Source organism: Rhineura floridana, chromosome 10, assembly GCF_030035675.1.
Source record: "Rhineura floridana isolate rRhiFlo1 chromosome 10, rRhiFlo1.hap2, whole genome shotgun sequence".
In the NCBI taxonomy this organism is placed as follows: domain Eukaryota; kingdom Metazoa; phylum Chordata; class Lepidosauria; order Squamata; family Rhineuridae; genus Rhineura; species Rhineura floridana.
The window spans coordinates 26010713-26031857 of record NC_084489.1 but is presented as its reverse complement, the minus strand read 5'-3'; the positions used below and the strand labels follow the sequence as shown (position 1 = coordinate 26031857).

Here is a 21145-nt window from a genome sequence, read left to right as displayed (position 1 = left end):
ATGGCGAGGAACCTCCTAGCCAACATATAGAAAGCCAATAAAATGTAGGAGGAGGGACTTCCAAATATTAGCTCTCAACTCTGGAACTCTCTTCCAAGAGAGGCCTACCGAAGCCAAATACTCCAGATTACTGCTGTGCCAAAAATTTCTTCCATTTTCCCCTGCCATCATTCTCCATCAGTTGATAAGGAAAGGAAATGCATTTTAAAATTATTAAAGGGGGGAGAAAATTTTTGTGACACTTTCATGGGGGATGGTTTTTGATGTGCTTACTTTATTTTAGAGATTGGGGTAACAAGCCAGACTTTAACTTCTCAAAGATGAGGAACAGCCATCGCTTCCTCATCCTAGAATCCTAGCTGTGTAACCTGGTATCTTTAGCACCTGGGAGGAACTCATTCAGCCTACGATCTCCATCTTGGAACCGAGCCTACAAGTTGATCTCATGGCTCCAACATCACCCTAATTTCTGTACTTTTTTAAAAAAATTCTTGCACCCCACCCCCAACCCTCCCACTGCATGATAAAGAAATCTGGACGAAGAGTTGAAAACTTGCCATGCATTTGTTGGTCCCAATAAAGGTATTGCCCAACTGTGGATTTTTGAGTTCTTACATTCAAGGGGTCTGAGAGTATCCTTTCTTTCATTCTATAAATCTTCTCTCCGGTAGTCTGCAGCTTTCTTGGGTGCCTCTACCACCTGAAAATCCCATTATGTTCTTGGCTGGGCTTTCCTGTAAGCGCAGCAAGCTAGAGATGCTGTCAACAAAGCAGCTGTTCATTACTGTTTTTTAAAGTGGCTGTTTTTTTAAAAAAATTACAAGGTAAAAGAAAAATGTCTTTTTTAAAAACATTTCAAGGTAAAAGGGCTTTCCTTAAAAACATGATCAGGGAGCACACCAATTTGAGGCACTTGGTAGACAGCCTTACTCATACTTCAGTTAAACCAAGGGAAGGCTGTCATGGGCAGTAGTGGTGCATGAAGTAGGGAGGAACCACCAAGCTGCCCTCCTGGACACAGCAATGCTGCTGCTTACCCTGGCTGGGGAGAGCAGGGTCAGGGGCCACACAGGTGCACCCATCATGGCCCTGCTCTAGCCCCACCCAGGTGAGCAGCAGCAACACCAGCATTGGAAGGGTGGCTCTGCTGCACCTCAAAATGCTGCTACTGGTCATCAAGGGCCTCCTCCCATGTGGCTTTTTCAGATCAGGAAATGCGGGCAGCCAGGGAGGCTGCAGAGCACTGGAGATGTGGTTAATGGAAGAACATGCATCCTATTGTCAGCCACCTCACAATGATAATGTAAGCTCAACTCAAGCGGCTAGGAGTGCCTTTTACTAGCTTCACCTAATAAGACACCTATGGCCATTTCTGGACCACTGTCATCCATGTGTTTATATCCTCCAGACTGGATTACTACAATGGGCTTTACGTGGGGCTGCCCTTGAAGTTGGTCCATAAGCTGTGGTTGGTACAAAATGTGGCAGCTTGACTGCTCACTGGGATAGGATATCATCAACATGTTACCCTAGAACGAATTGCAGTGATTGCCATGAAACTACAGGGCTAAGTCCAAGGAGTTGGTTTTGCTGTATAATGCCCCAGGACACCTGAAAGATTATCTCAGCCCTTATATACTCAGTCCATCACTGCACTCCACAGGTGAGGGCCTCCTACAGACACCGTCATATCAAGAGGTCCATTCTATACAATATAGAAATCAGGCCTTTAGTGTTGTGGCACCTATCTTTTGGAATTTACTCCCGTTTAATATTAGACAGACGACAACTCTGTTGTCTTTTCAGCACCTACTGAAAACCTTCCTCTTTCAACAAGCCTTTTAAGTAGATACCTTTATCCCAGTCTGCATCTGTATTGAATTGTTTAAGATGTTCTTATTGTTTTATCTCTTGGTGGTTGCTGCCTTGTGATCCTTTGGAAGGAAGAGTGGATCGAACTTTAATAAATAAAATAAATAAATCCTGCACCTACCAGAATTCTAAAGTGTCCTGCGAATGAGGCAAAAAAACTCTTTTGCAGATGAAAACTTTTAAGAAACTTAGAAGAGAAGTAGAAAGGCAAAGAAAAATATTCCAGGTGAATGATTGACCATGAAGGTGGTGCCGATGCAAGAGATTTCGATTCTGGGACCATGGGCTACATTTCCTGGAGGATGAACTGCTGGCAAGTGATGGGTTGCACCTCGCAAGGACTGAGAAGAATGTGTTTGGCTACAGCATGAAGAAATTCATCGGGAGAGCTTTAAACTGAATTCTGAGGGGGAGGGAGACGTAACCTTGGCAGTAACGAATAATAAAGGCTTGTGCACAGTAAGAGGAACTGAGGGAATGACTGTAATAGGGCCCAATAATAGTCTTCACAAAAATGTAGGAAGGAAGCCAGGCCATAAATCACATGGTCTTCGATGTCTGTATACTAATGCCCTGAGTATGGGAAACAAACAGGACGAACTTCAACTCTTAATACAGGAAAGTAAAAATGACTTGATAGGTATAACAAACTTGGTGGGATGACTCCCATGAGTGGAAAACAGCAACTGAAGAATATTACTCTTTCAAAAGAACAGAAGGACTAAAAAGGGAGGCAGAGTCGTACTATATGTTAAAAATATATATCCCCACACAGAAATACAGGAGGATGAGCTTGGAAGCTCCACCAACAGTATCTGGATTAAAATTAATGGGGCAAGTAACAAAAGGAATGTGGTGCTTGGAGTCTACTACCAACCACCCAATCAAGGAGAAGATGAGAATGTAACTTTTGAAAAGAAAATTGCCAAGGTTTCAAGGAGGCACGATGTAGTAGTAATGGGGGGCTTCAATTACCCTGATATCTGTTGGGAGACAAATTCTGCCAAACACGACCCCTCCAAGAAATTCCTGACTTGTGCTGAGGTAACTTTCTCCTACAGAAAGTGGAGGAAGCAACTAGACGATCAGCTATCCTTGACCTGATGCTAACCAGCAGAGATGACTTGGTGGATGAAGTGGCAGTTACAGGAACTCTGGGGGAAAGTGACCACGCTATACTTCAGTTCTTGATTTTAAAGGAAGCAAAAGCGTCAGTAGCCATACACGTAACCTGGACTTCAAGAAAGCTGATTTTAATAAACTGAGAACAATGGTAAGTAAGGTTCCATGGCAAGTGACCCTAATGAGAAAAGGAGTCCAAGATGGGTAGGAGTTTCTAAAAAAGGAAATTCTAAAGGCACGATGGCAAACAATTCCATCAAGGAAAAATGGGGGGAAACAGCAGAAGAAGCTAATGTTGCTTTGGAGAAAGCTTAGAAATGACGTGAAAACAAAAAAAGGGCACGTACAGCAAGTGGAAGGAAGGCCAGGCCACAAAGAAAGAGTACAGACAGGTAGTATGGAATTGGAGGGATGGCGTCAGGAAAGCTAAAGTTGAGAATAAGCTGAGGTTAGCGAGAGATATCAAAAGCAACAAAAACTTTCTTCAGGTACATCCATAGTAAAAGACAGAGAAAAGAAATGGTGGTACAACTACTGAATGATGGCAAAATAATAACATATGACAAAGAAAAGACAGAAATGCTCAATTCCTACTTTGGCTCGGTCTTCTCCCAAAACAGGGTCTATGACCCTCCCGCAAAACCTGAAGTTGAAGGGGCAGGATTGCAGCTTGGGATTGATAGAAAAATGGTCAAGGAATACCTAATCACTTTGAATGAGTTCAGATCTGTAGGGCCCAACGAACTGCATCCTAGAGTATTGAATTAACTGGCTGAAGAACTCTCGAAACCACTGTCTATTATCTTTGCAAAATTGTGGAGGATGGGCAAAGTGCCGGATGACTTATGTTGTCCCTGTCTTCAAAAAGGAGGAATCTGGGAACTACCAGCCAGTCAGCCTGACATCAATTCCTGGGAGAACTCTGGAGCAGATTATAAAGCGGTCAGTCTGTAAGCTCATTAAAAACAATGCAGTGATTACTAGAAGCCAATATGGATTTATCAAGAACAAATCCTGCCAGACTAATCTTATCTCATTTTTTGATCAAGTAACCTCCCTGGTAGACTGTGGGAATGCTGTGGACATAATATATCTCGACTTCAGCAAAGCTTTTGACAAAGTGTCCCATGATATTATAATTAGCAAGCTAGCTAAATGTGGGCTGGATGGAACAACTATCAGGTGGATCCACAGCTGGCTACAGAATCATACTCAAAGAGTGCTTATTAATTATTCCTTCTCAAACTGGGGGGAGATAATGAGTGGGGTACCACAGGGCTCAGTCTTGAGCCCAGTGCTCTTCAACATTTTATGACTTTGATGAAGAGGTGCAGGGAATGCTTATCAAATTTGCAGATACAAAATTGGGAGAGATAGCTAATACCCTCAAAGACAGAAACAAAATTCAAAGTGATCTTGATAGGCTGGAGCATTGGGCTGAAAACAACAGAATGAAATTTAACGGGGATAAGTGCAAAGTTCTTCACCTACGGGGAAAAACCAAATGCACAGTTATAAGCTGGGGGATACTTGGCTCAGCAATACTACATGCGAGAAGGATCTTGGAATTATTCATCCCAAAATGAGTAAGAGCCAACAGTAAAATGTGGCTGCAAAAAAGGTAAATGCTATTTTACGCCGCATTAACAGAAGTATAGTTTCCAAATAGTGTGACGCATTGGTTCCCCTCTATTCAGCACTGGTTAAGCCTCATCTTGACTACTACATCCAGTTCTGGACACCACACTTTAAGAACGATGCAGACAAACTGAAATAGGTTCAGAGGAGGGCAACAAGGATGATCAGGGGACTAGAAACAAAGCTCTATGAGGAGAGACTGAAAGAACTGGGCATGGTTAGCCTTGAGAAGACTGAGGAAAGATATGATAGCAGTGTTCAAGTACTTGAAAGGTTGCCACACAAAAGAGAGTCAGGATCTCTTCTTGATCATCCCAGAGAGCAGGACACAGAAAGATGGGCTCAAGTTGCAGGAAGCCAGATTTTGACTGAACATCAGGAAAAACTTCCTAACTGTTACAGTGGTACAACAATAGAACCAATTACCTAGGGAGGTGGTGGATTCTCCAACACTGGAAGCATTCAAGAGGCAGACACCTGTCAGGTATGCTTTAATTTGGATTCCTGCATTGAGCAAGGGGTTGAACTTGATGGCCTTAAAGGCCCCTTCCAACTCTATGATTCTATGAAATTGGAGGATAGGTTTCAGCACAGCACCACTCCAGATGTAAGATTAAGAAGGGTTCTAATGATCTTACTTTAATCAAGCTTTTATGTGGCGAGTATCATGATGTAATTTTTAATGTTATTCTAAAAATAAATAATATTCAGTTACAGTAACTGGTATACAAGCTTCACTACTTAGAGAAAAATGTTGCACTGAGTTATTACATTTGATATTCACACGTTGAATAAACATCCATTTTAAGGAATGTGTCTTTCTTGGGGCAGATAAAATATTTGTCGTAACTCCCATACCATGTATTTCAATTATACCCTTCAAATAATTTAAAAGCAAAACAATGGGATCCTTTCGCACTTCATATTAATTCTGTAGTTTTCTGCTTCTGATTAATTCTGTAACTTTCCTCAGCACAATTGACTCCTCTCAATGCCATTGTATAAACATGATACGTGCTGTCTCTTTCACATCTCCCACACTTTGCACAGTTGGAAAATTATAGATGTCATTTATGACATTAAGTACCACTGAAACAGGATTCTAAACTCAGGGTTTTGCATATCCATTTTAAAAGTACATTTTCCAAAAACAAATTTTAGACCTCTTTACTATTTGATCCACTGTCAGTGAGTTCTTAAGGAATTCTGTTCCATTCTCTCCTGGTACACCGGACCCTTTAATATTTTGTTGTAAGCAAAGTCTTGAAAATAGTTGATCTGGCTGCTAGGCATCTTATCATTAGGTATCAGTTTCTTGATCTCTGTAGTGTGTATTAATATTTAAACAGGTGAAGAGTTTCAACCCAATTTAGGTTCAAATTTAAATTTATATAGCTTCAATTTTTCATAGCAATGATTTTCTTGAAGAACCTAAAACCAGAACGCAGGACTTAATGAGTTCTGTATCTACTTGTTCTAATTCAAGCATTCTCATATCCAAACAATTCTCTAGCTGTTGCCAAACTACCTACAATTGCTTTTTTCTTATTGACTGTCCTACTGTTTAAATGAAACCTGTGCTCTCTTAATGACCCTATAAAAAAGTCTGTTGATCTTTTTTGCCATGAAAATACTTTAGATCTAATAATACAGATGACCTTTTAAAAATTCTCTGTTGATATCATTGTATTGCATGGCTTTAGTGTTATAGGTTTTATTTAATGATCATCCTATCCAGAGTAGAAGTTAATAGACATGACTAACTTAGGTTCATTAATTTCAGTGGGTCTACTCTGAGAAGGACTTAGTTGGATAAACCATATGTATTTTTCTAGTGCTTGCTTTGGTTCCTCCAATATTGAAGGGATAAACTCTCAACAAATAAAAATAAAATCTACAGGAAAACAGTTCCAACTTATCCAAGAGTCTTTACCCAGCAGCAATCAGCACAGTTGGTAGAACATCCTCCCACAGATAGCCTGTGGGTGTTTGGCACGCTGATTCAGCATACAAGTTGTTTGACAAAGCCACACAGTTAAAAGCATACTTAGAGAAACAAGATAGTCATGCTGCTATCCTTTTTGTTACTGTTTCTCTTAACTGCAACTACATGTGATGGTTTCACAAAAATGCTCTCACCTTGATTCAAACGGACCTTGTTTTGCTACTGGTCTGATCTTCTTGCGAATTATGGGTAGCTTGGTGGTGTCAATTACTTTGGTTTCTCCATTGCTATACGTAAACTCCAGCGTGCCATTCCACTCCCCTTGTGCCTTGCACACTATGGTATTGGTGGGATTATGCTTCACCTCTGCTGTAACCCTAAATCAGCATGATAAAAACTGAAATGAATACATACACAATTCCCACAAGATCTAATCTGCATGCACTGCAAACGTTTCCACTGCAATCAGGCACAGAAAAGAAGGCCAGCTTCGAATACTGTTTTCTTGCAAAAATGATTGTTGTGTTTTTAAAAACAAGAACAAATTCAGCTACATTTCTGAACTGGAGAATACTAATGAAACGACATCCAATACATTTTGATCAAAACTCTCTCCTACATTCACATAATCTCAATGTTTCACTACAAATGAAATACCAGGAGCAATCCTCCATGCAAGCACACTTCCAATTTTGCAAGTCCAAGATTATTCTAGATCTGATTCTTTTTAATGATTGACACAGTCCGGAGGCTCTCCTGTATAAAGCTCTATTAAAACAATCCTACTCTTGCACCGCTCCCTTTCATTTAAACTGAATTACTTTCCCAGTTGTTTATGCCGTATATTTCACACAGTACACCAAGTGAGAATGTCCCCCAATGGATAACATGGCATGATGAATTTAAGTCCCTGCCTAGTTTCACTCACTGAGTGCTTGGGGGTGTGAGTCTCCTTCAATTCCCCAGCTGCGGAAATGGAACAGCAGCAAGCACTATCATATGTTGCTGTTGTCATGAAAGCATACAGGACAATGCTTGCCAAGCACATTTTTAAGAAGTGTAAAATCATTAGCAACCATAATATTGTAAACAGTAAGCACTTTACCAGTTAATATTGCTTGCCTTAGTATTTTTACAGAGCAATCTTTTTCTAAAAAAGTATGAAAGAGCAGTTTTCAGTACCTGTGTACTTTTCCCCCATAGAAAGGCTTGGTGTGGAATGTGACAGTAGCAGAGTAGCCGCTCTTGGCACAGTGAATGTTGACTTTACCTCCAAGCTCCACCCAAGGAATGGTAAGTATAGAGCGCGCATAGGCACAAGGTAGTGTGAACACATATTCCTCCTCATGTTCCAATAAATAAAGAATGCCTATGGATGGGGATGGAAATCAAAAAATACTTTTTAGTACTGAGACAATAAGATTCCTGGGAGAATGGTCACTTTTTATACTATGCTAAAGTGAAACACTATTAAAGGTAAGTTACATTTATTTTTATGCAAAGAATGCAAAGATTGATATAATGATATACAATTTGATTAGCAAGAATACAATGGGTTTTTTTTGCGAGTGCCCCTTTGTAGAATCCTTCTTGTCTAGGAAAAATTGGTTTAAAGGCGAGGGGTTATATTTAACTAACTTTTATTTAGAGACCCAATGAAATTAATGACCATGTCTAACATAGGCCCATTCATTTCAGTGAGTCTACTTTAAGTAAAGGTTAGCTGAATACAACTATTGGCTTGGGAGAGTTTCTGGGGAGTGCCTTCAGAAATTAGGCAGTTTCCTCTTTGGGATGGAATATAATAGAACTTCATTCTTGAAGCTTGCAAGTATGTAGAGTATGGAGACTTGAGAGGCGTTTTGGACCTCTTGAACTAATTCATCAGCCATGTCTGTTTTTAATAACATTGGTTGTACTCTGATAAAATAAATTCCCTTTCCTGCTTTCTGCCAACTTTGAATAAGTATTCTCCTACACAGAAAGTCCCAATATCAGAATTACCTATTTGCTTAGATTCATTCAAAATGTCAGATGCCACCTTGCTTACATGTATGATGCCTATTATTGTAAAGTGATGTCACTGCCAGTAGCCTGACAATCCATTCAACCAGGCTCTCCCAAGCCAATAGTTAAGAATGTAAGAAGAGCCCTAATGGATCAGATCAAAGACCCATCTAGCCCAGCATCCTGTTCTCACATTGGCCAACCAGATTCCTATGGGAAGCCCACCAGCAGAATCTGCATCCTGAGAAGACAGACTAAAGAGATTCTTGTACCATATTCCCCATCAGTTATCGTTAACTAGAAACAGGACTAACAGTAGGAACTGATAAATACATATAGCACAAAACAAAAATGCAGATTTAAGCTAGGCCTGTCTGCTGGGATAGGTTGTTCAGTCATCTGAGGCCCTTCTCCAGGTTCCTATTCTGAGGGAGGCTTGGAGGGTGATAACAAGGGAGGGGGCCTTTCCAGTTGCAGCTCCTCATCTGTGGAATGCTCTCCCCAGTGAGGTCTGGGGGCTTTGCTGACATCTTTTTGGCACTAAGTAAAGACTTACTTTTTCCTCAGGCCTTTGATGGAATGAGCCCATTCTGTGGCATTGCTAGTGTGCTGCCAAAGCTTCCTATGGCTGTTTGGGGGGGGTGTTTTCTGTATGTTGTATGGAAATGTTGATGTATTATTTGAATTTCTACTGTTTCTGTGGTATAATTTATTTGTTTATGTTTTCTAAATGCAAATTGCTTGGAGACCTTTTAGAAAACAAGCAACTAATAAATTTAATAAATAATTATAAATAATACTGATTGCATCCCTGATTTAGGCAATGTTAAGGATATAAGTGAACAAATGCTTCAGGCAGATCCATGTTATGGTTACTGCTTATATGAGAAAAGACAAGTTCTTATTACAGTATCTATTATGCACTGCTAAATATGATGCTTTCTTCCCTCTTGGATCGTATACTATGAGCAACATTTCTGCAGGTCAGATGGATAAAATACACAGATGACATGGGAGGTCTCTAAAATTACAGTTGGTGAAAAGCCAAAAGGAGTCGGGATTAACATTCCCTTTTGATTCTGCATGGATTGATGCAAAGAATGGTGCCAGAAGGGATCAACAGTCTTGAGAGGTTTCCTACAACAGAGGTTCCTCACACGTCTCTATTTTTCAATCACATGGTACATGCTGGATCAGAATTCAGTCACTATAACAAACAGCAGCTGCACTGATTTGCAGAACAAAAATAACAGCAAGTCAGCACCAGCAAGGACATACATTATCATATGATTGAATTCTGTTATCACATGAGTCCCTTCTGTCTCAACAAGGACTCCCACAGCAGTATACAAATATTAAAACCAAACAGAACAGAGCACTCAGTATCTTCAGACCAGAAAGAACAGAATCTAAATTTCACATATTAAAATGATTAAAAGCTGTGTAGAATAGAAACATATTTACTCCCTACCTAAAAGCAAGTAGAAATGGGTTCCATCTACCATCCCTTAGGAGGCAGTTCCATAGCCAGGGTGCCACCAGAGAAGAGGCCCTGTCCTGCTTCTTCTAAGACAGGAGTTAGGAGCCTGTGACCTTCCAGATATTGCTGGACTACCAATTCCAGCATCCCTGACCATTGTTCATGCTGACTGTGGCTGATGAGAGTGGAAGTCCAACAACATCTGGAGCATCACAGCCCCCCCCCACCCTAGTTCTAGGGCAAATTCCCATCTGCTTTCAATTATTATCTTGTTTTATCTAATCTACTGTTGGCTCATGTTTAAGCTAAGTCATTCCCCATGTTGGGAATGAGTTAAAAGCTATGCAATTAGTCAAGGACACACAGCTGCAACTGATCTTATCTACTGGCTATAAATCAGAAGCCTAGAGAGCCAGGCTGTGTGGGGGGAGCATGTAATGTTGGTGAATGTATTTGTATTTGTTAACTGCACGTTGATAAAGATTTCTGTTACTGGCACGAAGCTGGACTGTGTCGGAGTTCTTCATTCCTGTTTGCCACCTTACTGGAACTGTGTTGGCTGTAAACCTCTGTGCAGCAAGCTAATTCTGCCTTGCCTGTGCAGACTAGAGCTCAACATCTACTGCTATCACAACACTAATCATTTATTCCAAACAGCTTACTACAAATGAGCTTAAAATCATGACAGCCCAACTGTATACCCTACTATCCTACTTATTTTTTTGCTTCGAAACCTATCAGCAGAACCTCATACTTTCCCCAATGCACAATTAATTTCTCGATTTGGGAGGTTCACAGCCAATCATCATTTTTTTCTTTTGGCAAAATGAAGTAATATATTCCTCCTTGGAATTGCCAGAAGCAACTGCAATCAGCTTATTATGCTGGGGGTCACTAAACTGGCACCTGCACAGGTGTTCATTGGTGCTCCAGACTCTGAGCTTTCATTTTTTTTTAAAAAAACAAAGTCAGTCTCTACCCCTCATAAAAAGAAAGTTACGGGGGGGAAATGTCAGGTATCCTTCTAAAGAATTTCTGTGAAATGAACTAGCCTGGCTGCTCCCTCCTGTTAGTGTTTTCAGCCAATGAGTGACGTCAGAACTGTAACTGATAAGTGATGGACACCAGGCAACATGAATCCATGGGGTCCTAACAAGCTTCTGTTTTCTCCTCCCCTTTAGTACACTTTTCCTGCTTCTGTTTTATTTACAATTAGTCCTTGGAAACTCTATAGTTTGCCATTCCTTTTTCCCTAGCAACCAGGAAGCTTATTTCCTGTGGCGGGTTCATCTTCAATCAGGTACACAAAAGTCCCTCTGGCACTTTTCAGATTCCTATAACTTGTTGTCTGTGTGTTCACTTTATGGAATGCACTAAAACTATCTGAAAGCTATACAATGAAAAAAAATTCCTATACATTGATGTGTGTGTGTTATTTAAACTTTATGGAGTTGCATTGAAACTGAACGTTGCATAGTGAGGGAAAAGCTTTCCTATAATAAGCTTTATTATACACTGCTCTTTGGACCTGCCCATTTGGCCCTTAGAGTGTGGCCACACAAGAATCTGCCTCTTGGACCAAAAAACAGGTTCCCTACCCCTGCTTTAGAAGCATAAATATCCCAGATTGAATCCCTGATATCTCCAAAATCACAATTGTCTAGAATGGGCAACATTTGGGAGAGAAGATTAAGCTGGGCTAGATGGACCTTCAAGTGACTGTTTACATCTGTGGGCAGTGGACTGTAAATATTTAGCTATAACACAGAGACACACCCGGGGTGGGCTTTTTCCCCCTAAAGAGAAAAAAATCAAGACTTTTTGGAAGATATTTTCTTTTCAGCTGTTCTTCCAAACAAACCACAAGCTGTTTTATAACTCATAAGAATGTAAGAAGAGTTTGCTGGATCAGGCCAAAGGCCCATCTAATTCAGCATCTTATTCTCACAGTGGCGAACCAGATGCCCATGGGAAGCCCACAAGCAGAACCTGAATGGAAGAGCATTCTTGCCTCCTGCGGCTTTCAGCAACTGGTTTTCAAAAGCATACTGCCTCTGACAATGGTGGCAGAGCAGCGCCATCTTGGCCAGTAGCCACTGATTCCATACTTTTAGCTATCTGCTCAAGCTATGTTCTAGGCTTTTATATCTGCCGGGCATCAAAAATGTGAAAACGTCAGCCACTGCAACTACAGTTGCTCCTCTGGTCAAGAAAAGCCAGTTAGGATTCAATGCCTTTAGGAGTGACTGACCGAACGCCAAGAAAGGAGAAAGCAATTAGTGGACTAGAGAGTTGATACAAATCAATTTTAAAAATCAGTGGGTTTTTTTAAAAAATCAATTATATAACTGTGTTCCTTGAAAAATAGCATGGTTTAAAATATAACTGAATGTAAAAATGGTCTACACTCAGTATCTTAAAACTGAATCATGACCGTGAAAACTCATTTTTCTATGTAAAAGAATGAACTAGATGCAAAAGATATATGAATAATGCCTCCATCTAGCAAGGGACAGGAAAGGGAGGTAAAAGCATTGTGTCTAGTGGTAAGAGCAGTGCAATGCTTAGAGTGTTGGACTAGGACCAGCCTAACATATTTCATAGGATTGTTGTGGGGATAAAATTGGGGTGGGGAACCATGTATGCCATCTTGAGCTCCTTGGGGAAAGGAGGGATATAAGTATAATAATAAATAAATAAATATAATGTGCACACACATGTTGTGTACATGTGTGCATGTGCACATGTGTAGATTTTACTCTCTTCTTTCCTTGCTGCAATCCAATCCTTAATTTTGGTTTGGAAGTGAACATCCTAGGCAAAAATAATGAGAAATAGTATATTGTGCTTTTGTGTCAAGCATTCAGATTGCAATTTTATGCTGAACATCAATGCAATAATTTGGGGCATTTGAACTTCGCATGCAGGATTACTGCACTGGGCCGTGCGTTTTTAAGGTGGGTTTATGATGCCATGGCAGGGCTTTTACGGCCTTGCCATAGGTTCAGGGTTACGGCAGCATTACGTGCAGACCTGGCTGTGTGGTGGTCCTCTTTCCTGCAGGACTTCAATGGGGTATCTTACTGGAAGGAGTGCCAGCTCCTGGAGGCAGAACTGCAAGTTCATTTTGATGTGTTGGGGGCTTTTGGATTTGGGGACTTCCTGGTGTAAGGGGTGCTGACCGCAGACCTGGATTCAAGAGGGGTTAACTAGAGATTTAAACTTTATTGAATTCTTTCCTGTCGTGGTGGTGGTCTACTTATGAGAAGAGAGGCTACAGAACTCTACAGTCCATTTTTGGTGTGATAATATGGTCACTGTCCCGGTTATCAACTCCCTTACATATAAGAACACTAAGGTTAAGGGCCTTGTCCGGTCCTTTGTTCTGTAGTGCCTACATTTTAATGTTCTTTTTCATGCACAGCACATACCAGGTATTGACAATAGCGTTACTGATGCTGTCATGGAATCAGATAGAGAGGTTTCAACAGCTGGCGCCGCTGGCCAGGGCTCAACTGGATGCCATGCCACCCATGCTTTGGGAGATTGGAAAGCAGAGTCGGAGGGGGCCATAAGCTTATCCATTGCCCCCAGCACGCTCACCAGCTATAAGAGAGCAGGTACGAAGCTCCAGGAGTTTAGGGCCAGTAGGGGCTACATGCCGGTGTGGCCTACTCCGGTGTATCACCTGCTGGAATTCCTGGTAGAAGGCAGGAGGAAGGGCCTATATGTCAGGATGCTGAGAGGTAAGCTGGTGGGGCTTTCCTTTATGGCCAAGGCAGGGGGGTTTCAGGACCATTTGGAGGACTTTAGGGTCCGTCGTTTCCTGGCCGGGTGGGCTAGAGAACACCCAGATACCCCTGATCCCCCCTGCCCTTTTGCACACAACCTGGTAATGGGATTGTTAGGCCAGTGGGTTGCCATATGCTCTTCACATTATGAGGTTAAGCTGCTTCACGCAGCAGCCCTCACACTATTTTTTGGAGCCTTCCAGATCAGGGAAGTGGTTGCCAGGTCCAAGTTGGACTCTTCTCTACGTGCCCTCCTGTTGTCCGATGTTAGTTTTGAGGGGGGGTTGCCAATATTAAGTTACGATGGTCCAAGACAGACCAGTGGCACAAGGGTTGGACCATTGTCTCCTTCCCCAGCACTGGACATCTGCCCAGTGAGGGTGTTATGTTTTCCTGGTGGCCCGGGGCTCCAGGCTAGGTTTATTTTTATGTACATGAGGCGGGTCTCCCCTCACAACATTTCAATTTTAGGCACTCACTAAGCTTGCACTTCAAGGCCTGGGAGTGGAACCCAAGGGGTTTGGGACCCACTCTTTTAGGACTGGAGCTGCCTCCATGGCAACTCATCTTGGGTTTTCACAGATGCAGATGCAGGCCATCTGAAGGTGGAAATCTGGGGATTACAAGAGTTATATTCACCCCTTTGGCAAGTCTGGAGGTCCAGGAGCCTAACCATTTGTGATTGTTTTGTTTTTGGCAGGTTGCTGTACGGAGACAAAGCGGATTTGCATCCTACTCTGTGGCCATAGCATGACCTTCTGGGCTGTGCAGTCACGTTTTGGTTTGCAGCTGGGTCTCAGTCAGTGGGCCACGGTTCCACGGCTGGGCTGACGGAGGATATGCTGGGATGGGCTCCTACCCATGCTTTTCCAGCAAAGTTTAGTGCAGACGGTTCTGCAAATTGTGGTCATTCACCTGGGGGGGAATGGCCTCGATTTACTTAAGGGCAAGGCCCTCAAGTTTGCAGGCATGCCAGGACCTGCAGGTAGTTACGCAATGCTGGCCTCAAGTCCTTCTGATATGGTCAGACATATTCCCTCTCAGGGTCTGGCGTTGTTTGGGGGACCTGAGGAGCATAGATAGGGTACATAAGAAGATAAACCAGCAGCTTCAGTTGGCTCTTCTGGCACATGGGGGATTGGCTATACATCACCCCCATATACAGCACTTGAGCTGAACTTTACAGGGCTGATGGAGTTGACTTGATGGACGTGTCTGCAAGATGTAGTTCACAACAGTGGGGTAAAGGGGGACTAAATAGAGATTTGTCCCTCTTCTGTGGAGGCAAGGTGCAGGAAGGGCAGTAGGTAAGGGCAGTTAGGTGGCCCCCTTAAGCACCCTTGGAGATGATTGGCAGCTCCGGAGGCCTGCAAGTCAGGGCTTTAGGGCCCAGGGACAGGATATGAGGTGCTTTTCGGACCAATCTACCTCATTTGCCCGGAGTTGTAGGGCCCTGAGGCGTGGTGACGTGGGAAGGCTCCTGTGCTCACCTACAGAGTGTGTGGGGGGTTAGGGGTAAGCAGAATGCCTGGCCCTGGCCACAGCAGTGGATGGGTGCCTGATAACTGTATTGCAACTGCTTGCTTATAGACAGTTCCCACACCTATGTTTTCCCTCTGCAGGTTTAGTTTAAGAGGTTTGTTTGAAGTTTAATGCAGTGGCCCTTTGTTCAACCCAGCTTGCTGTGTCTGTGTATTATTTCAACCCTCAGCCGCAACTCTCTTATCTATTGCCTGTAGAACAAACATACTAACTGAATAACAACACAACTGTAAATCACTGCTTAGCAACCTGAGCATTTCCCCCCCTTTTCTGACCACTCACTTAATTGTTGGCACTCATTTCCCTGAATGCCTTATATATGAAGCATTTCCACTATTTTGCTTTAGTATCCAGAGGCTGAACAGTAGATCATGTGCTTTGCTGCTATTACAATACACGTTTTATGGAGGATGGTGTATTCTTTTTGTACTTCTTCAAAGCTTTCAAAAGTTTTGTGTGACAAGCAAGCATGCTATAAAATATATCTTTGCAGCATATCTTACCTTCACCTACCATAGAAACACCTATAGACATTCCCATGAACTTGCTTTTGGTCCATACATGAACATTTGCACACATCTTCTTCTCCTTGCACTCACAGTAAAAGCAAGATATTGGTGGGTGATGGGATACTTGTTCTGCTACAAACCTCAGCTTATAGCATTCAAATGATGCCTGGCCCTTGAGACCCGGAGAGGCACAGTTAGTTCTCAACTGCTTCACTTTGTCTTTTGGCACATCCCAAGAGCAATGAAAAGTTTCTCCAATAATTGGGTTATAGGGCTTCTTGGCAACAGCTCCTTTTCGGCCTTCGTGAAAGGCTGTTAAGTAATACTCCACAAAGTAAATTATTCTTTCTTCAGGAGTGGTTCCAGATGAAACAGTCAAAAACAGGTCTGGATGGGCCAAGAAGTTGGCATACATCTCCAGCAGGGACCTCTTCTCCAAAATAAAGGTTGGAAGGACTACCTGTATTGAATGCAGGGAAAAGCAAATAATGATTTTTCATGACTGCATCAAGGAAGAGTAAACAGTTAAGCTAAGCTACAAAACTAAAAAGCCAAAATCAACCTTTTTCTTAGTACTCGCAGAGAGCTCCCTCTCAAGATTTAAAGTGTAAATAATGAAGGCAACACGCACTGCTTTGGTCAATTGTAAAAGCCAGTCTCTATTTCACCAGAATCTTCAAGTAACAAGGTCACGCTATTCAAACTGCATGGGTTCTTTCATTGTCTTGCTCTGCTTAGCTAATAAGTGAACCAATTGTTCACTGACAGCATTCATTGTTTACAGAAAGTGGTACATCAGTTTGGCTCAAGTTAATTGAGTTCTACTAGCAACCTGCCAACTTTGGCAGCTGGCAGGTTGGATGTGGCACTAAGGAATCTGTTTCTAGACACCAGTAGTTTAGACCCATTTCAAATCAAAGAGTGGCAAAAATGTTGCCCCCAGTCTCACTCTTAAGAAAGAGAGGACTGATTATAAGCACACACTGTTTCTCATTAATTTTCCATCCTTTTCTAGTGTTTGCATGTAATGCTTCAGCTGTGCCAAGCAGCATGTGCTTCATAATGGTGAGGCTCTTAATGCCTCTCCAAACCACTCATGGAAAACTGACATGGGACTTAATTCAACAGTCAATTTCTGATCCCACTTTAATTTTCTCTTTGCCAGCTGAGCACTGGTATTATTTATTTTTTAAAGTGTTTATAGGCTGCCTTTCCAGGTCAAACCCTCTCAAGGTGGCTTCCAACATGCAAATCATGATAAAAATTAGCAATAAAATACCAACAAACCAGTATTAACAATTTTTTTAAAAAATAACATTACACATTAAGCCCAGGAGAGCAATACTAAATTCAAATCAAATTATCATAGTTTTAAAAGTACCAAACCAATCAATGGCACATTAAAACCTAGGCAAAAGGAATTTTAAACAAATGTGTCTTTAAAACCTGATCATATACAGGACTGATAGTGGGAGTGTGCAACTTTTGCCTTTAGTGATATCACAGGCATTACCCAATAAGTGTCCTTTAGGGCTGAAGAATTTCATTCAGTCTGCATTTTAAAGCAAATGGATCTAATTCACACCTCTGAGACTAATACATGGATCAGAACATAATTATCTTTTGGATTTTGCAAGAATGCATATTTTAGAAAAGCATACATTTTGAAATGTGTAAATTGAGACAAAATACAAATTTAAATACATTTCTTGTAATAAAATCCTGAAAGGTCCAAAGATGAAAGAAGTCCAAGTAGATTTTCCCTCTCCTGGTTTGATGCCTTCAAAGCTTTGTTTCAGAACAGATATGAGATACAAGCACCATTATAACTTCCATCGCACTTTTAATATTCAGTGCAGCGCACCTTCTTTGATACATCCAGACATTACAATAAGCTTGTCCACATTAATATTTCAATTGTGCAGATGGAAATGCAAAGATTACTGAATGTGTTGTTATGGTTTAGCATTAATCTGAATCTAGATCTCCAGGTCAAAGCCAACAATGGTGAAATTACTGAATTTCTCAAAGCAAGTCTCATAATTTGTCCCTCTTTTGTGTGCACTAGCTATTAGTCTCAGAATACTAATATGAGTTTAGGAATCTGAGATGATTTATGGGAGCGTGCACAAGATTACTCTACCTCAGCCATGCTTTCTGAACTGGCATTTAAGCCCCAATCATAATTACCAATGCCTACCCCAAAACAATGCCACTACAGCCAGGAGAAGAGAAGAAATGTGTGTACAAGAGAGAAAGGATAGGAGGCAGAAAACATACAATCCTGCAGCTCAATCAAGATGCCTAAGCCACTGTTAAGTGTCACACTTATACCTAGTATAAGAGTGCATACAAATAATCCTCTTTTCAGAAACTTCATGGTATAACATTACAAACCAGCATTGCTCATGGTGTACACGTCTTCCCCTTGCTCTCTCTGGATAAACAGATGAGGAGGTTTTTGAAGCACTACAAAAGCCTACTCATGCCATTTGATCAGTAAATGTTAGCACAATCTAAGAGAGAACATCTACCAAGGTAGTTTCCTATTCTAAGAAACACACAAAAAGCAGTATAAACAAGGTAGGAATAATTTTTTTCTGGCTTTCTGGCAAGATTCAACATGGACATAAGAATCAGCAAGGGGAAAAAATCTGCTCATGTACAATATCAATTTTTGCTAAGCAAACACCTGGGATTTGGCAGGGTTGCCAGTGAAAATGGAACAGCAATAGCTGGATGGAGAATGGAGCACAAGCAGCAACTCTGGAATAACGCCCAGCACTGTCTTACTGATCTGACTACCCAATAGCATATATGTGACTGAGGATACTGGTTGCCAAATGGTTCTGCCTATTAATGGACAGAAACAGCAACTCCTGTCATAACAGCTGTGTATTTTTATTACCATTAACAGATGCAATGTTTTTACAATGAAAAGAGCAATGTAACAAGGAAGCATGAAAAATCACGTGCAAATCCAGTACAGAACCGCCCTTCCTATGATGCTTTATTTGGGAAAACTGCTGGTGTAATAAAATCCTTTCAGGAGACGTTCAGCTACATTCCTCGTCAGCACCTGTGCAATACTAAGGGCTAACATTGACTTACAGAGAGAACAGAATCAAAAGTGCATGTGTCTAGTGGCCACTACCAACAATCATTATTTACAAATGGGGGGCAGGGGGAGAAGAGATGCTACTTTTGGCAGAGCATATGATCTTACGTAATAAGCAAGTCCTTCAGGAGACAAATGCTGTTATGTTTTCTGCAGAGGAGATATTTGACCAGGTTTATACCCATGTTGCAATTTCAAGTTTAATAAGGGAAAGGCCCGGAGAGAGCAGATAACCATCATCTGCATTACATAAAAACGGGTTTATATAAGTAAAGCAGCAAATGGTTTTTAAAAAATGACCTCTTCTGTAGTCACTAAATGCTACATATCTCACAGCAGCAGCAAAATACACAGAGGTGTTGCTTTCGGGGGGGGGGGGCGAAGACCAGTCACAAAAACACTGCTTTTGATCTTTAAATATAATTGAAAATCCACAAGCAGGTCCTCAGTGCAACAGTGATCTCACACTTGTGATTCCCACCAACTGGTATTCAGAGGCATACTGCATCCAAAGGCAGAACATAGCCATGGGGCTAGTAACCATCAGTAGCCTTATCTTCCATCAATTTGTCCAATTTTCTTTTAAAGCTATCCAACTTGGTGATCATCAATACATCTTGTAGGAGCGAATGCTGCAGTTTAACTATGTGAGTTTATAGGAAATTAATTCTAAATATAAAGCAGATTATTACCCAATGTTAAGGCTGCAGTCCTAACACACTTGCTAGGGAGTAAACTCCACTGAATACAGTGAGGTTTACTTCTGAATAAACACAGACAGGATTGCACAATGAATGTGTTAAAAAGAGTTTCTCCCCAAAAATATAAATGGCATTGTGGATGAAGCAATGCTCCCCAAGGCTTTTGGACACAAAGATGTACCCACCCTGTAAGACAGTGGTTGGTAGACAGGTGCAACACATATCTAGGAACTACAGGAGGCTGATCCTTTTTTACCTGCACCCAATAAAAAGCTGAGAAACTCCTCCTCATGGACTAGTAATTGAGATTATCAAAGGTAAGAAAGTAATGGTAGCCACTTTTACATAATGACTATACCCCATGAAGCTAGAATTGTGAAGGCCCAGAAGAAAAAAGGGGAAACAATGGATTTTTGTTGTGCCCCTCTAAAAAAGAAAAAAAACCCAGAAAAATGGGGAGGCAGTTTTCCTCAATTTTTTCCAGCCGTTTTCCTGGGCCTTCACATCTCTACCTGAAGCTGAGAATTCTACCAAGAACAACTCTGCAGCACTTTGCATGGTATTTAAATATTTTTTATTTTAAAAGTATTCTTTTGGTTAGAAAAGCAAAAATAAATATATGCAAATCTTGCATCCCTGCCAACATCTGACAGGTAGAAAAGAGTTAACATGTAACATTAAATGAACAGTAGCAAGCAAATACAGTACTCTTACAAGTTATTGTGGAACAGGCCAACATATGCTCTCACGCTCCACTATCTAAATCCCAGTAGTTCCTAAGCTGCTGAAAAGCCAGAATAATTAACTGAACACCAGGGGTTGCTAATATTACTATTGACCTGAAAATGGTTAAGAAATTCCAAACAAAATCCTTGCATTAAAATAGCTTTCATAGGCACTCTTTTAATCAGCTGCAACTCCTACTCCTGATGTTGGGGTGAGAGAGGAAGACAGTCCCTCTTAGGAAAGTTATTTGCTAGAGAACAACAAAGAGATGGACAGCAAAGATAAATCCTGAGTATGTGGGAAATGGGAGGGGAGATGCTCAGTCCAAAAGTTTATTTGTGATTATTGTTATATTAACATGCACAAAATAAGAGGTGTTCCAGCAATGCAGAAGCCCTTTTCAAGTCGTGAAAAGGACAGTCAGACAGGCTTGGTGGTACATTCTCCATGGCTGGAAATAAAACCTAGGAGACATGTCTTTATGGTAACTACTCCGCTATTACCCTTAAAATAGCAGTAAGTCGCCTCTCCCCATGCAACTTCTAGGAGAAAAGATGCACAAAAGACACTTGTATTCTCACACATGCAATTTTTATTGATCTTAGCTGCCACACTGATATGCCACATGACATCCAAGAACATCCTTCCTCCTGTTTAAGAAGTAACAAGTAGTGACTGAAAACGCTACTCAAAT

At 41.3% G+C, this 21145-nt stretch overlaps 1 protein-coding gene across 2 annotated transcripts in view; it reads right to left on the bottom strand.

Annotated features, from left to right (window-relative positions):
* Positions 1–21145, bottom strand: part of OSBPL10 (oxysterol binding protein like 10) — a 112648-nt gene that overhangs the window by 4026 nt on the left and 87477 nt on the right. For both annotated transcript variants that reach the window (XM_061586040.1, XM_061586039.1), the window contains 3 exons: positions 15901–16366; positions 7760–7946; positions 6772–6954 (listed from right to left, as the gene is read on the bottom strand). In XM_061586040.1, coding sequence (XP_061442024.1) covers positions 6772–6954; positions 7760–7946; positions 15901–16366 — 836 coding nt within the window. The remainder of the gene's footprint in view (positions 1–6771; positions 6955–7759; positions 7947–15900; positions 16367–21145) is intronic.